Source organism: Pyrus communis, chromosome 17 (genome assembly GCF_041283825.1).
Source record: "Pyrus communis isolate YQ-2024b chromosome 17, ASM4128382v1, whole genome shotgun sequence".
In the NCBI taxonomy this organism is placed as follows: Eukaryota; Viridiplantae; Streptophyta; class Magnoliopsida; order Rosales; family Rosaceae; genus Pyrus; species Pyrus communis.
Window position 1 is genome coordinate 17,141,127 of NC_142581.1, and position 16,135 is coordinate 17,157,261.

The 16,135-nt window shown below is 39.4% G+C and overlaps 1 protein-coding gene across 1 annotated transcript in view; it reads left to right on the forward strand.

Annotated features, from left to right (window-relative positions):
- LOC148689547 (uncharacterized) overlaps positions 1-14,265 on the forward strand; it is a 115,927-nt gene extending 101,662 nt beyond the window's left edge. Inside the window, exons 2-3 of the mRNA XM_088688495.1 lie at positions 13,078-13,380; positions 14,200-14,265. Coding sequence (XP_088544621.1) covers positions 13,078-13,380; positions 14,200-14,265 — 369 coding nt within the window. The remainder of the gene's footprint in view (positions 1-13,077; positions 13,381-14,199) is intronic.
- The last annotated feature ends 1,870 nt before the right edge of the window (positions 14,266-16,135 follow it).

Genomic DNA, 16,135 nt, shown 5'->3' on the forward strand with positions numbered 1-16,135 from the left:
AGTTGCTAATCCCCGGCAACGGCGCCAAAATTTGATGCGAAAATTAACTTAACACACAAATTAACCCTCTTTTGACAATTGTAGCATATAAATAAGTAGGGATCATTCTAAACCGGGGATTAGGAGGGATTGCTAAATCACTTGGAAACTGACTCAAAAACGTAAAACAAAGGTTAAAACACTAAACTAGACTCAAAGAATGCAAAGCTAAACAATAAAAACACTAAAACAAACCCAAAGACTCAAAACAGCCCCAAAACACTCAAAACTGCCTTAAAAACACTTTCTGGGCAGTTTTGAGCACTTTCACTAATTTGGACGAATTTAGGTAACAACTTGAATCAAAACACTCAAAAACACAATCTAAAACATATTCTAACTAATTAGACACTCTAAGACACTTGGGGATTTGGTTTTTGACGAAAATCAAACAAACAAAACAAATATGTAAAATAGGCAGATTCTGACGAAATTGGTGAAATTAAGTGGATGGTGAGATGGCTAGGAGGTTTTTCTCCACACATGGCATACTTGCATACAAAATAATCTCCAGTTGCTTATTCGATGAATTTATGAACCTCAACACCCCAAGTTAATTAGGTACGCTTAAATTAACTCTCAGATTTCCCTTAGGTCATTGAATTGAATGGAATTAGCGCATTGCAATCAAATTATTCCTTAAAAGTTTTCTATATGAAAGCGCATGATAGAAAGACAATCAAAGATCATTAGGTTCTATGGAAATCATAGGTGTTGACGAGGCATTCGTAACTATGAAAGCGCATGATACTTATACCAAGAATTTACTTAACATAATTGCGACCAACAATCTTAACTACTCATGGATGTGAGTTCCCAACGATTAGGTGAAGTTCCCTCACATCCTAGCATCATGTTTATGCATGCAAATCAAGCGTGCACTCTCAATTCATATACATAAGCAAGTTTTAATTAAAATAGATAAGTAAATTGAATTCATCATTCATGAAATCACAACTGAAAGTAATCAAATCATCATGCAAATATAACCATGGTTTCGAAATTCCCCCCTAGCCAAAGGGGGGATTAGTTCCTCATGCTTGCACAACAAAAAGTATTGAATTTAAACATGGAAATCATAAGAAAGAATACACCTAAATGCTCAGCAATTCCAAGATGGATTCGATGCACAGATTGGCTCCTCTTCCTCCTCCTTGCTGCGGCACAAAGTTAGGGTGATGGAATTGGTGGTTTTGGATGGTGTTTTCTAGTTTGGAGGGATGGAGGATGGTTGATTATGGTGGGAAGGGTGCGGCAGAGATGTATGGATGTGTAGGGAGGTCTATGGAGGCTTAGAATGGAGAATGGAGGTGCGGCACAAGGGTTTCTGAATAGCATAAGGGGGTGGTACGAATTTGTGGCTGAAAATATGTTTATATAGTCCTAGGGTTTATTAGATTAGGGTTTACTTAGCAGATTTGGTGGATTAGGGCCCTAGAATTCGGCCATGGTGATTCAAATCCACTTAGGAGAAGGTTTTGGCCCACATAGTTCTATAAACTGATTTGTATACCCAAATCCACAAGGATTAGGCCTTGGAATTCAGAATCCCAAAGGGATTGGGCCTAGGAAGGTGCGGCTGATTTAGGGGAGAGGGTAGCTTGCCTTGCAAGGCAAGGTAAAGCCTTCTAGAAAGGTTTGGGCGCCACTTTTCTAGGGTTTCTAGAAAGAATAGGTTTTGTGGCAGATTTGGCCCTTCTAGACTAGGATGCTTCTAGAAATAGGTTCTAGAATGATCCATTTAGGTCCCCATATAATTAGGAGTAAGACATGATAAGGTTTGGATAAGATAAGATGAGATAAGGTTTGGATAATGTTTTGGATAATTGGATAATGTTGGATAAGGTTGGATAATGTTTAGATAATGTTTTGGATAAGGTTTCCTCTTTTCTTGCACTTTCCTTATCCACTTTGTCCAAAGCTTAGTTCCTTCCTCTTCTTATCACATTTCCACCTTCTTGAAGTCCAAATTCGTCCATCCATGTTAGCCCACATGCAAGCTCACCACCTAGTGTCCAAAATAGCTCCAAAATGCACCAAAATGCACTTTCTTGATACTTTAACCCATAGGACCTACAAACACACGAAATTGAGTTGTAATACGACATTAACTAAGAAATAATAGCACAAATGCACAAGAATAAGCTAGTTAAGTCGCCTAAATATGCTCCTATCAACCACTCCTTTGAAAGTTTCAGGGATATTGGACTTGGCCATATTGCAAGTGAAGGTTATGACTTGTCCAATGTCATCAAATTTAACTTCTTTGGATTTTTTGGTTTCAAGAATGTCCTCTTTGATGAATTCATGACATTCCCTACTTTGCACCTTTGGAAGGGCTTCCAAGATGTCTTTTTCACTTTCTTCTTCCTTGGAATTCATGAACCTGCAAGGAATAGGGATATTTGTTGGAATGGGGTTAGAACTAATTGGAACAACCTTACTTGAATTAGATGGCGTAGGAGCAATAAGTGCTTCTGACAAAGGTGCTTCAAATCCTCCCTTCGGATTTACAATGGTTGAACTAGGGAGTTTGCCTTGGTCGTAAAATTGTCCTACGAACTCCGCTATCTGCCCAATTTGCTTTTCCAAGTGGTCCAACCTTTTGTCCTCTTGTCGAGCCTCATTGTCTTGATTTTGTGAGCCCTGCACCAAACAAATTAATTCGTTAAGCTTTTGATTATAATCTATTGACGAACTTAAATTTGGTTGGGCATATTGAATATGAGGTTGTGGTGGGTGTATAGGTCTTGAATAGAACTCCTCATATGGCTGCCAATATCCTTCTTCTTGAACATGTTGAGGTTCCCACCACATAGAGTTTGAATGATCACTCCAATCTGAACTGTAAGTATTGGAAAACACGTTATTCCTTGATTGAAGATCAAATATATCAACACTTTGCATTTGAGACCTTTCCATGAGCTGTGACAAAAGAGAAGCATTATCAAGTGCCATGTTGTTCTTCTCTAGTATTTGAATTCAACAAACAAAACAAAAAATCAAAAACTAAAACTAAAACTAAAATACATAACAGAAACAAACAATCCAAGAGATTAGCAAATTTGCTAATCCCCGGCAACGGCGCCAAAATTTGATGCGAGATTTATACGCACACAAATTAAACCCTCTTTTTGACAATTGTAGTATAAGTATAAGTAGGGATCGTTCTGGACCGGGGATTAGGAGGGATTGTTAATCACTTGGATTTGACTCAAAAACATAAAAACAAAGTTAAAAACGTTCACAAAGACTCAAAGGACTCAAAACAAGTTCAAAAGACTCAAAACTGCCTAAAAACACTAACTAGGCAGTTTCTGACCTTAAACCCAATGTTGGACGAATTTAAGATTATGGCTTGATTCAAACGTAAAATAACAATATAAAACACTATACTAGACTCAAAGAATGCAAAACTAAACTTTAAAACACTAAAACAAACCAAAAGACTCAAAACAACACAAACACATTGAAATCTGCCTAAAAACCACTTTCTGGGCAGATTTGAGCACAAACACAAATTTGGACGAATTTGTGTAACAAAATGACTCAAAACTCTTATAAACACAAACTAAGACACTTTCTAACTAAATTAGACAATAAAGTAAAGGGGGATTTTAATTTGACGAAAATTGAAATAACGAAACAAGTTTAATAAACTAGACATAATGTAAATATGAATGCGATGAAAATGAATGGATGAATGCTAGCTAGAAGGTTCTTCTCCACACATGTTACACTTGCATAATAAAATGATTTCCAATTGCATTTCAATAAACCATTAATTCTCAACACCCCAAGTTAACCGTGATGCACTAATTAACCTTCAAATCTTCCTAACGTTATTGAATTGGATGATGCATGCGACAATTCAAAACATTCCCCACAAGTCCTCAACATGAATGCATAGAAGAGGTACAAGCAAGAATCATTACGCTCTATGAAAATTATAAGTGTTGACGAGGCATTCGTTACTATGATTGCATGAAACTTATGCCAAGAATTCGTTTAACGCGATTGTTTATAAGCAACCTCCACTACTTGTGAATATAAGTTCGTAACTATTAGGTGAAACTCACTTATATTCTAGCGTCATATTCATGCATGAAAATTAAGCGTGCACTCTCAATAAACATACATAAATAAGTTATCAATCAAACGGTTAAACAAATTGAATCACAACTTATGAAACGCAATTAGAAGTAATCAAATCAAAATGTAAGCATAAACATATATTTCGAATTTCCTCATAACTTTGAAATCAAAGAAACACCTAAACATTCCAACAACTCAAACTTGAATTGTATGAACGTTTAGGCACTCTTCTCTTCCATTCCTCATACGTACAAAACAAAGAGTATTGAAATTAAACATTGAAATCAAAGAAACACCTAAACATTCCAACAACTCAAACTTGAATTGTATGAACGTTTAGGCACTCTTCTCTTCCTCTTCGTTGTAGCACAAGGTCTAAGGATAGTTTGATGGTGTGAATGGTTTGGGGAGTGGTGAAAATGGAAGGATGGTGTTTGGATTGTAAGGGAAACTCACGGCACAAAGGGGGAAGTGTTGGTGGTATGTACAATGGAATGGAAGTGTTTATGGAATGGATGAATTTCTGGCACAAAGGCCTTATTTCTGTGGTGAATGGATCCCCCCCTTTGTGGCTGCAATGAAGGGTTATTTATAGGTGAAATGGGGGGAACATGACAGCTAGGAGGGTGGTGGAAATCTGGAATGGTGATGGGAGATGCATGTGGCTGATTTATGCATGTGATTAAAGGGTGGAAATGCATGTGCTTTGAATAAGTGGCTGCATGTGCAAGGGGACAATCTGGAAATGAGATGGGAGATGCATGTGGCTGATTTGAATGTGTTTGCATGTGACTTAAAGCTAGGGTGAATGATGATAAATGCATGTGGATGGAAATAATGAAGGGGAATGTGCATGTGCTGCAATGGGTTGGGAAAACGTGTGAGGGAATGATTAAGGTGAATGAATAATGAAATGGGAAAACATGTGCAAAAGGGGAATGCATGTGGCTGCAAGGTTTTGTGTTAGGTGATGGGTGCATGTTAAGTGATAAGTGATTATGATAAGTGATATGATAAGTGATGATGATAAGTGATAAGTGATAAGTGATAAGTGATATGATATGTGGTTATGATAAGTGATAAGTGGTGATGATAAGTAATGATATGTGTGAGTGTGGCTGAAATGAAGGAGTGGAATGTTGGAATGTTATGCACGGCTAAGGAAATTGGAAAGGTTTAAATGTCCTAAAACTAAAGGGAACAAGGTTCCAACACTTTGGTCTTCAATTAGGTCTTCAATTTCGTCCAACACTTTGGCGCTAAGCATAAGCTATCCATCCTTAGCCCAAAAGTGCTCCAAAAGTCTCCAAAATGCATCTTTTTGCTCCTTTAGCCCTTTGGATCTACAAACACACGAAAATAGCTTAAAGGACTAAAATAACTAAAGAAACATAACGTAAATGCACGAGAACAAGCCATTTAAGTCGCATGAATATGCTCCTATCATTAGTTTCCATGCATCGTTTCAAGATTAGAGTGAGATTATGCAAACAATCATCAAATGAGTCCCCAAACACACTAAAATCGTCTATAAACCCCTCAATAATTTTCTCAACATAATCCGAGAATATACTTACCATGCATCGTTGGAAAGTGGCCGGTGCATTGCATAAACCAAATGGCATATGACGATATGCAAAAGTACCAAATGGACAAGTAAAGGTGGTATTTTCTTGGTCATCCGGCGCTATCACAATTTGATTATAACCCGAATAACCATCAAAAAAGCAATAAAAGGAATGACCGGCTAACCTTTCAAGCATTTGATCGATGAATGGCAAAAGGAAGTGATCTTTCCTTGTTGCGGCATTTAGCTTCCTATAGTCAATTGAAACTCTCCAACCGGTTTGAATGCGTGTGGGCATAAGTTCATTCTCTTCATTCTTCACGACCGTGACTCCGGACTTCTTTGGAACTACTTGGACCTGTGAAACCCAACAACTATCCGAGATAGGATAGATGAATCCACAATCAAGTAGTTTGATGATTTCCTTCTTCACGACTTCCATCATTGGTGGGTTGAGTCGGCATTGTGCTTCCCTTGATGGTTTGGTTCCTTTTTCCATGAGAATTCGGTGCATACATGTGGTAAGGCTTATGCCCTTGATATTGGCCAAAGTCCACCCAATGGCCGTCTTGTGCTCTTTGAGAACCCTCACCAATTTCTCCTCTTCTTGTGCCGTGAGTGATGATGCCATAATGACGGGCAATGTGTCTTGCTCACCCAAAAACACGTACTTCAAGTAGTTTGGTAACGGTTTAAGCTCAAGGGTAAATGGTTGTTCTATAGAAGGAAGCAACTTGTTAGTTGAAATTGGAATTGATATTGGACTAGGGGACATACCATTGAGCCGTGGCAAGGACTCTAGGGCAGCCACGGTCTCAATCACCTCATCATCAAAGGGCACGACATGGTAGTGTAAGTTGGTGCCGTAGGGTGCTATGGTGGCAGCCAATTGATCCATCACTTCTATGCCATTCGTAAGGACCGTTTCAAGTGCATCTTCATGTAATTGATCAAGGTGTGCCTGCGCCAAAGAATCAAGAATATCAATAGAGAAACATGAGTGATCATCATTAGGAAATCTCATGGTTTCAGAAATATTAAAATCAATCACTTCCCCATCAAATTCCATTGTTAAAGTGCCTTTAAACACGTCTATCTTAGTTCGGGCCGTCTTCATGAATGGCCTCCCAAGAAGGAGCGGCAAGGATGAAGCATGGGTGGTTTCTTCCATCTCAAGAACGTAGAAATCCGCCAGAAAGATCAAGTTATTCACCTGCATTAAGACATCTTCCAATACTCCCTTTGGATAGGCATTAGATCTATCGGCCAATTGAATAATCACTCCATCATTTTTCAATTCACCAAGGTTCATGGATGCATAAATAGAGTATGGCATGACGTTAATTGAAGCTCCTAAGTCTAACATAACATGTTTGAACTTAGTTTGGCCAATAATACAAGGAATTGTAAAGCTACCTGGATCTTTGCACTTTGGTGGTAACTTTCTTTGTAAAACAGCGAAAACGTTTTCACTTACCCTAACTACCTCTTTATGTGAAGCCCTCTTCCTTGTAGTGCAAAGTTCCTTCAAGAATTTGGCATATTTGGGCACTTGCTTGATGTCATCTAGGAGCGGGATATCGACTTGAACTTTCCTAAACGTCTCAAGAATGTCTTTCTCATGCTCCTCCTTCTTGGTTTGCAAAAATTTGTGAGGAAAAGGAACATTGGGTGGAACGGGGTTAGAATTAATCGAATTTGAACCCAACTTACCTTTGGTGGCCGAATTGGATGCATTGGATGCATTATGGTCCTTAGGTGCTTGCAGCAAAGGTGTTTCTACCCTTGTCGTGGGCTTGCTTGGCTCCTCATCTTCCAATTGCAACTTTTTATCTTCATTAGGACCTGTTTTGGATGGTGTGGTGATGCGAAATATATAAGCACACAAATTAAAACCCTCTTTTGACAATTGTAGTATATGTATAAGTAGGGATCGTTCTAAACCGGGGATTAGGAGGGATTGCTAAATCACTTGAAACTGACTCAAAAACGTAAAACAAAGGTTAAAACACTACACTAGACTCAAAGAATGCAAAGCTAAACACTTAAAACACTAAACAAACCAAAAGACTTAAAACAGCACCAAAACACTCAAAACTGCCTTAAAAACACAATCTGGGCAGTTTTGAGCACTTACACTAATTTGGACGAAATTGGGTGATAAATTGAATCAAAACACTTAGAAACACAAACTAAGACACTTTCTAACTAAATTGGACACTAAAGTAAAGGGGGATTTAGTTTTTGACGAAATTAAATAAAGTGCACAGATTGTAATTAAAACAAATTGTAAAGATGAATTTGATGAATATATGGATGGAATGCTAGCTAGAAGGTTCTTCTCCACACATGTCACACTTGCATACAAGATGATTTTCAGTTGGCCTTTCGATGAATCATGAAACTCAACACCCCAGGTTAATTAGGTTCGCTTAAATTAACCTTCAAGTTCTCCTTAAGTTAATGAATTGGATGGGACAACGCATACACAATTCAAAACATTCTCCAAAAGTCCTTTACGTGAAAAGCACAATAAAGATACAATCAAAGATCATTAAGCAACATGAAAACTATAAGTGTTGACGAGGCATTCGTTACTATGATGAGCATGAAACTAGTGCCAAGAATTCATTTAACGCGATCGTTTATAAGCGACCTCCACTATTTGTGAATATAAGTTTGTAACTATTAGGTGAAACTCACTTATATTCTAGCATCATATTCATGCATGAAAACTAAGTGTGCACTCTCAATAAACATACACAAATAAGTTATCAATCAAGCAGTTAAACAAATTGAATCCACAACTCATGAAATTCCAACCAAAGTTAATCAATTCATATTGCAAGCATAAACATGGTTTTGAATCACCCCCTAGCTAACTAGGGATTTAGCCTCTCATGTTCACAGAAAGAGAAACAAAATTGAAATTAAACATAAAGAACAAAAGATTGATTACACCTAGAACGCCCAATGATTCCACTTGAATTTCTGCACGTTTAAGCTCCTCTCTCTTCTTCTCCTTGCTGCGGCAGAGATGTTTTTGGGGTGATTTGGATGTTTTTCTGGGTTGTAGATGGTTTTAGGGAGGTGAAGGGTTGCGGCAAGGGTTGTGGAAGGTGTATGGAGGGTTGAATGGTGGCTAGAAGGGTGGGGATGGTTGCGGCAGAGAAGGGTAATGGCTGGAATGGATGGAGAAGCTACGGATTGAAGGGAGAAGATGGAAGGGTGGCTGCGGCAGAGAGTGTTTGTGGCTGAAGGATGAAAAGAATGAATGAATGAAGAGGCTCTAGGGTGAAATAAAGGGTACGGCTGAGATGTGGAATTAGGGTTATTGAAGAATGGATAGGAGTTGCGGCTGATATAGGATGATGAATGAATGACAAGTTTTCAACCTAGGGTGCGGCTAAGCTTTAGTTTATATAGGGTTTCAGAAAATAAAACCCTAGCTTATTAAAATTAAATCAAAGGCTTCTAAAATTAGGAAATTAAATCAAAAAATTAAAAGGAAATTGGTTAATAGGTGCGGCTAGGGTTTTATTTGAAAGGGAAATAGGTTTAAGTTCAGAAATTAAAGGGAAAGGTGCGGCCAAGAAAAGAGTTAGGGTTTAGGTCCATAAAATGGGACAAAAATGCCCCCCCTTGCACGGCAAAGGAAGGGGAGAAGAGGAAAGGCCACGGAAAAGGTTGGAAAGTGGGCTAGGGCCTTTATTTTGTGTCCTAAAGTGCCTACAAGGCCTTCAAAGTGGCTAGAAAATACGGACGTTTAAGATTAGGAAAGGTTACCAAAACGGGAAACCTAGGGTTAACTTTCCTACTTCAAGTAGGAATCCTTGTTGAAGTAGGAATCCTCGTTGAAGTAGGAATCCATCGTTCTTCAAGTCTTCAACTCAATCATTCCTCTTTTGCTCCAAAAGACTCCAATTTGCATCTTCTTGCACACTTCGGCTTGATAGGAGCATATTTAGGCGACTTAGTTGGCTTGTTCTTGTGCATTTACGTTGTTATTTCTTAGTTCTTTAAGTCTTTTAAGCCATTTTTGTATGTTTTCAGGTTCTAAGGGCTAAAGGAGCAAAGAAGTGCATTTTGGAGTCTTTTGGAGCACTTTTGGGCTAAAGATGGATAACTTATGCTTGGAGCCAAAGTGTTGGACGAAATTGAAGACCAAGTGAGCATAGAATCGAAGGAAGAAGGAGGAATCAAGAATTGGAAACCAGTTTCCATTATTGGGAGTTTCTATTTTTGAAGGTTTCCAATTGTGCAAGTTTCCATTTGTGAAGGTGTCCATTTTTGAAGTTTCCAAATAATGTTGGTTGCCTAAATCACATGTTCTAGAAGCCCTAGACATGTCCTAAATTGTGCCGCACCTTACCTTCTTTTTCTCTCCAAATTTCTGGCTTTAAAATCCTTTCCCTTTTCCTTGCCGTGAGATTCTTTCCCATTCTTCCCAAAATCAGTCACAAATCTTGTTTCCTTTAATTCTTGGTCAAAGGAACATTCCTGATTTCTTTTTCCCTTTTTCTTGCCTTGAGTTTAATTCCCTTTCACTCAAAAATCTGCAAGTTTAATTGCACTTTCCCCTTCTTTTCCTCCCTTTGCCGCAAGACTTAGCCCTTTTCCTTAATTCCTGATTTCAATTACCTATTCTAAAGGGATTTAACTTAATTCCTGATTCTTAGAATTGATTTGGGGAATTAAACACTTACTTATTTCCTATGCAAGCCTTGCCGTGCCTTAATAAAGGGTTTGAGGGTCAGATTAGGGGGGATTCACCATTCGACATCCCTTGGACACAATTCTATACCTTGCCGCAACTTCCTTCTAAACCCTTGACAATTTCTGACCTTTCACAACCCCTTGCCGCACCACTACTCATCTATACACATCCTTAGACCCTTGTGCCGCAGCAATTAGGAGAGGAAGGAGGCCTTGAACGTTTCATGCTTGCAGATTGGGGCGTTCTTAGGTGTAATTCGTTCTTGTTTTCAATGTTTACTTTGTTATTACTTTCTGAGTTTGCTGTAATCATGAGTGGCTAAACCCCTAATTAGTTAGGGGAAAGTTTGAAGCCATGAACATGTTTGAGATATGAATTGATTTCTTCCAATTGTGATTTGTTAAGTTGTGATTGCAATTCAATTATCTGTTTTATTCAAAACTTGTTCTTGTATGTTGATTAAGGATGCATACTTAGTTTTCATGGATGAACTCGATGCTAGTTTATAAATGAGTTTCACCTAATCGTCACAAGTTTATAAACATGAGTAGTGAAGGTTGTTAGTCACAACCGCGTTAATTGAATTCTTGGCAAGAGTATCATGCATTCATAGTTAGAATTGCCTCGTCAACACTTATGATTTTCATAGAGCATAATGATCTCTCACTGTATCTCTTCTATGCATTCATGTTGAGGACCGTTGGAGAATAATTTGAATTGTTGCATGCATCATCCAATTCAATGACATAAGGAAATCTGAGGGTTAATTAGTGCATCACGGTTAACTTGGGGTGTTGAGCATCATAGTTAGTAAAAAGCAACTGGAAAATCGATTCATATACAAATGTGTCATGTGTGGAGAATGGACCTCTAACTAATCCATCCATCATCTTGTTTCCAAAAATTCGTTTTACAATCTGCCTAGTTTTATAACTTGTTTTGTTATTTCAATTTTCGTCAAATCAAAACCCCCCCTTTACTTTCTTGTTCTATAGTGTTTAGAATCTGCCTAGTTCGTGTTTTTCGGCAGTTTTGAGTCTTTTGAACTTGTTTCGAGTCCTTTGAGTCTTTGTGAACGTTTTCAACTTTGTTTTTATGTTTTTGAGTCAGTTTAGAGGTTTTAGCAAGCCCTCCTAATCTCCGGTCCAGAACGATCCCTACTTGCATGCTTACTACAATTTGACAACAAGAGGGTTAATTTGTGTGCTTAACTATTTTCGCTTCAAATTTTGGCGCCGTTGCCGGGGATTAGCAACTTTGCTAATCCCTCGTTAATTCTTTTATTTCTTTTTCATATATTTTCGTTTTAGTTACTGACCTTATTTTTGTTCTTGTTTCTAGGTCCTAGTTTATGACTAGGAGTTCAAAACCTGTTCGTGAGCACATCCTTGACTTTGATGACGATTTTGAGCGGACCTTGAGGAAGCAAAAGAATCAACAAAACCCTAACCCACCGTCTTCTAGCTCTACATCCGAGTTTGACGAAGGAGGTGAGGAAGGAGAGGCCATGACACAATTTGTGGAGGAAGTATAAACCATGGTCGTGGACAATCGAACCATCAAAGAGCTCTCTGCCTCAGGTATGGACAATGCCGTTCCTTTATGCATACAATACCCCGCGGCAGCTCAAGGTAAGACGGAAGAATTTGAACTTAAGTCTAGTTTATTACATCATATTCCTAAATTCCATGGGCTATCCATGGAAGATCCTAACAAACATCTTAAGGAATTTGAAGTAGTTTGCTCAAGTATGACACCCATCAACGTGGATGGGAGTAATTTGAAGATGAAGGCCTTTCCATTCTCCCTCGTGGACAAGGCCAAAGATTGGTTGTATGAATTGGCCCCCGGGACTGTCAATTCTTGGGAAAGTATGAAATGTGCATTCATAGAGAAATTCTTTCCCACTGCAAAGATCATTCTCTTGAGGAAACGAATTAGTGGCATCCAAAAAAATCAAGGTGAGTCGTTTCCATCTTATTATGAACGTTTTAAATCACTTGTTGCTTCATGTCCACAGCATCAAATGAAGGAGGAGCTGCTCATTCAATATTTCTACGAGGGACTCCTTCCCATGGAACGTCAAATGCTAGATGCCTCGGCGGGTGGTGCATTAGTGGACAAGACTCCGGTGGCTGCCAAAACTCTAATCGCAAACCGAGCACACAATGCTCAACAATATGAAGGTGTTGGACAAAGAGAGGGGCTACGGCAACAAAGTGTAAATGAGGTAAGTGCAATTTCTGACATTCAATCACAATTGGCTAATCTTACTTCTCTTGTGTCTCAGGTTGTCAAGGGGTCAAAACCACAAGAAAACCAAGTGTGTGGCGTGTGTTCAATGCAGGGGCATCCATCCAAGACATGCCCTCAGTTGATAGAGAATGGAGGATGGGAATCTACCAATGCCATTGGTTTCCAAGGCCAAAACCAACCCAAATATGATCCGTACTCCAACACCTACAACCCCGGGTGGAGAGATCACCCTAATTTCAAGTGGAGAGAGCCCCAACAATCTGCACAACAAAGGGGATTTCAACAAAATCCCCCTGGGTTTCCACGGCCATACCAATCCAACCAGCCACCATCGTCCCAAAACAACTCAGGTTCGTCTTTTGATAATTCTCAAGTTATTCAATTGCTAACTACATTGGCGCAGGGGCAAGAAAAACAAACAAAGGACATGCACAATTATGCCAATGAGGTGCAAAATCAAGCTCGAGAGGTGACTGAGTTGAAGAGACAAGTGGGACAAATGGCTGAATTCATGGGGCAATTTAGTAGAGAACAAGGTAAGTTACAAAGTTCAATGCAGGTGAATCCGAAAAGTGGATTCGAATCTGCAAAAGCCATAAGTTTGCGAAGTGGGAAGCAAGTTGGATCTGACCACGGACCATCCAAACCACGTTCCAATGAGGAGGAAGAGTTGAGAATCGAAGAAGAGGAACAAAGCCTACCCACGGTAAAGGTGGAAACACCTTTGCCGCAGGCCTTGAATGATTATAAGACCTTAAATCGGTCCATTAAAGGTAAAAACGTGTCAAGTTCAGTTCCCACTAATGTTTTTCCTCCGAATGTGCCTTTTCCTAGCAGGTTCATACAAACAAAGAAAGAGGAAGCAAAAAAGGACATTCTCGAGACGTTTCGGAAAGTTCAAGTCAATATCCCTCTTTTGGATGCAATCAAGCAAGTCCCGAGGTACGCCAAGTTCTTGAAGGAACTTTGCACTAATAAGAGGAAGATTTCGACCAAGGAGGTTGTAAAAGTGGGTGAAAACGTCTCAGCCATCTTGCAAAGGAAACTGCCCCCTAAATGCAAGGATCCGGGTAGTTTTACAATTCCATGTGTCATTGGTAACACTCGTTTTGAATCTGCCATGTTAGATTTAGGTGCATCAATAAACGTCATGCCATATTCAATTTATGCATCTATGTATCTAGGAGCATTGAAAAACGATGGTGTTATTATACAATTGGCCGATAGATCTAATGACTATCCAAAGGGAGTTTTGGAAGATGTTTTAGTGCAGGTCAATCATTTAATCTTTCCGGCGGATTTCTATGTGCTAGAAATGGATGAATCAGACCATGCCCCTTCATTGCCCATCCTCCTTGGACGGCCATTCATGAAAACTGCTCGTACGCGGATTGACGTATACAATGGCACTTTGACAATGGAATTTGATGGGGAAGTTATTAATTTCAATCTTTCTGATTCTATGAAGTACCCTAGTGAGAATCATTCATGTTTTGCTATTGATATAATTGACTCTTTGGTGCAGGACCATTTGGACAATTTGAAGGACGATGCACTTGAATTGGTCATTGCACAAGGAAGGGACATGTAAAACATCGAAACAACCACCAAGGAACCCCATGGCATGCATGAGGAATCCTTGGCTGTGCCCCCTAGTGAGGATATGATTGAGATGGTGGCTGCCTTCGAGTCATTGCCATCACAATCAGGTAAGTTTTTGGACCCTATTTTAAGTTCAGTTTCAGCTAATAAAATGTCTCCCTCAGTTGTGCAGCCACCTACACTTGAACTTAAGCCGTTGCCTAGTCACTTGAAGTACGTGTTCTTGGGCGAGGATGAGACATTGCCCATCATCATCTCATCCTCACTCACGGCACAAGAGGAGAACAAATTGGTGCGAGTGCTTAAAGAGTACAAAACGGCAATTGGATGGACTTTGGCCGACATAAAGGGAATCAGCCCTACTATGTGCATGCATCACATACTTCTAGAGGAGGGGTCCAAAACATCTCGAGAGGCTCAACGCCGTCTCAACCCTCCGATGATGGAAGTAGTGAAGAAAGAGGTAATCAAATTACTTGATTGTGGAGTGATTTATCCTATTTCGGATAGCAGGTGTGTTTCGCCCGTGCAATGCGTTCCAAAGAAATCCGGAGTGACTGTGGTTGCAAATGCTGAGAATGAGCTTGTTCCTACGCGCATTCAAACTGGTTGGAGGGTGTGCATCGACTATAGGAAGCTAAATGCCACCACAAGGAAGGACCACTTCCCATTGCCGTTCATTGACCAAATGCTTGAAAGGTTAGCGGGTTATGCTTTCTATTGTTTTCTTGATGGTTACTCTGGTTATAATCAAATTGTCATAGCACCCGAGGACCAAGAAAAAACAACTTTCACATGCCCTTTTGGTACATTTGCATATCGTCGCATGCCTTTTGGTTTATGTAATGCACCTGCCACATTTCAAAGATGCATGATGAGCATATTTTCTGATTATGTTGAGAAAATCATTGAAGTTTTTATGGATGATTTCAGCGTCTTTGGTGATTCTTTTGATGGTTGCTTGCATAATCTTAGTTTGATTCTAAAACGTTGTGTTGAAACTAACCTTGTTCTTAATTGGGAAAAATGTCATTTCAGGGTTAAACAAGGCATAGTTTTAGGTCATATCATCTCTGAAAACGGCATTGAAGTTGATAAATCCAAAATAGATCTTGTACGTCATTTACCCTCTCCGACTTCGGTTAGAGAGGTTCGTTCTTTTCTTGGCCATGCAGGATTCTATCGTAGGTTTATCAAAGATTTCTCAAAAGTTGCACAACCTCTTTGTCGTCTCCTACAAAAAGAAGTGGCGTTTGAATTCACCAAGGAATGCACGACTTCATTCAATCAACTCAAGGAGTTGTTGACCACGGCACCAATCATTGTTCCACCTGATTGGAGCCTCCCTTTTGAGTTAATGTGTGACGCATCTGATTATGCTCTAGGGGCTGTTTTAGGGCAAAGGAAAGACAAGAGGCCGCATGTCATCTACTATGCCTTACGGACGTTGAATGATGCCCAACTGAATTATTCCACAACCGAAAAAGAACTCTTGGCTGTTGTATTTGCATTAGATAAGTTTAGATCATATCTTCTTGGTACTAAAGTAATTGTTTTCACTGACCATGCAGCCTTGAAGTATCTTCTCACCAAAAAGGAGGCCAAGCCAAGGCTCATTCGTTAGATGCTCCTACTTCAAGAGTTCGATCTTGAAATTCGGGACAAGAAATGATGTGAAAACGTGGTGGCTGACCACCTCAGCCGAATGGTGGGTAAAGAAGAGTCTATTCCCATCTCAGAAACATTCCCGGATGAGCAACTTCTGTCCATTGAGGTAAAAACCCCTTGGTATGCCGATTTGGTCAATTTCTTGGTGTCTAAGCAAGTTCCTAGTACCCTAAGCAAGTTCCAACGTGATA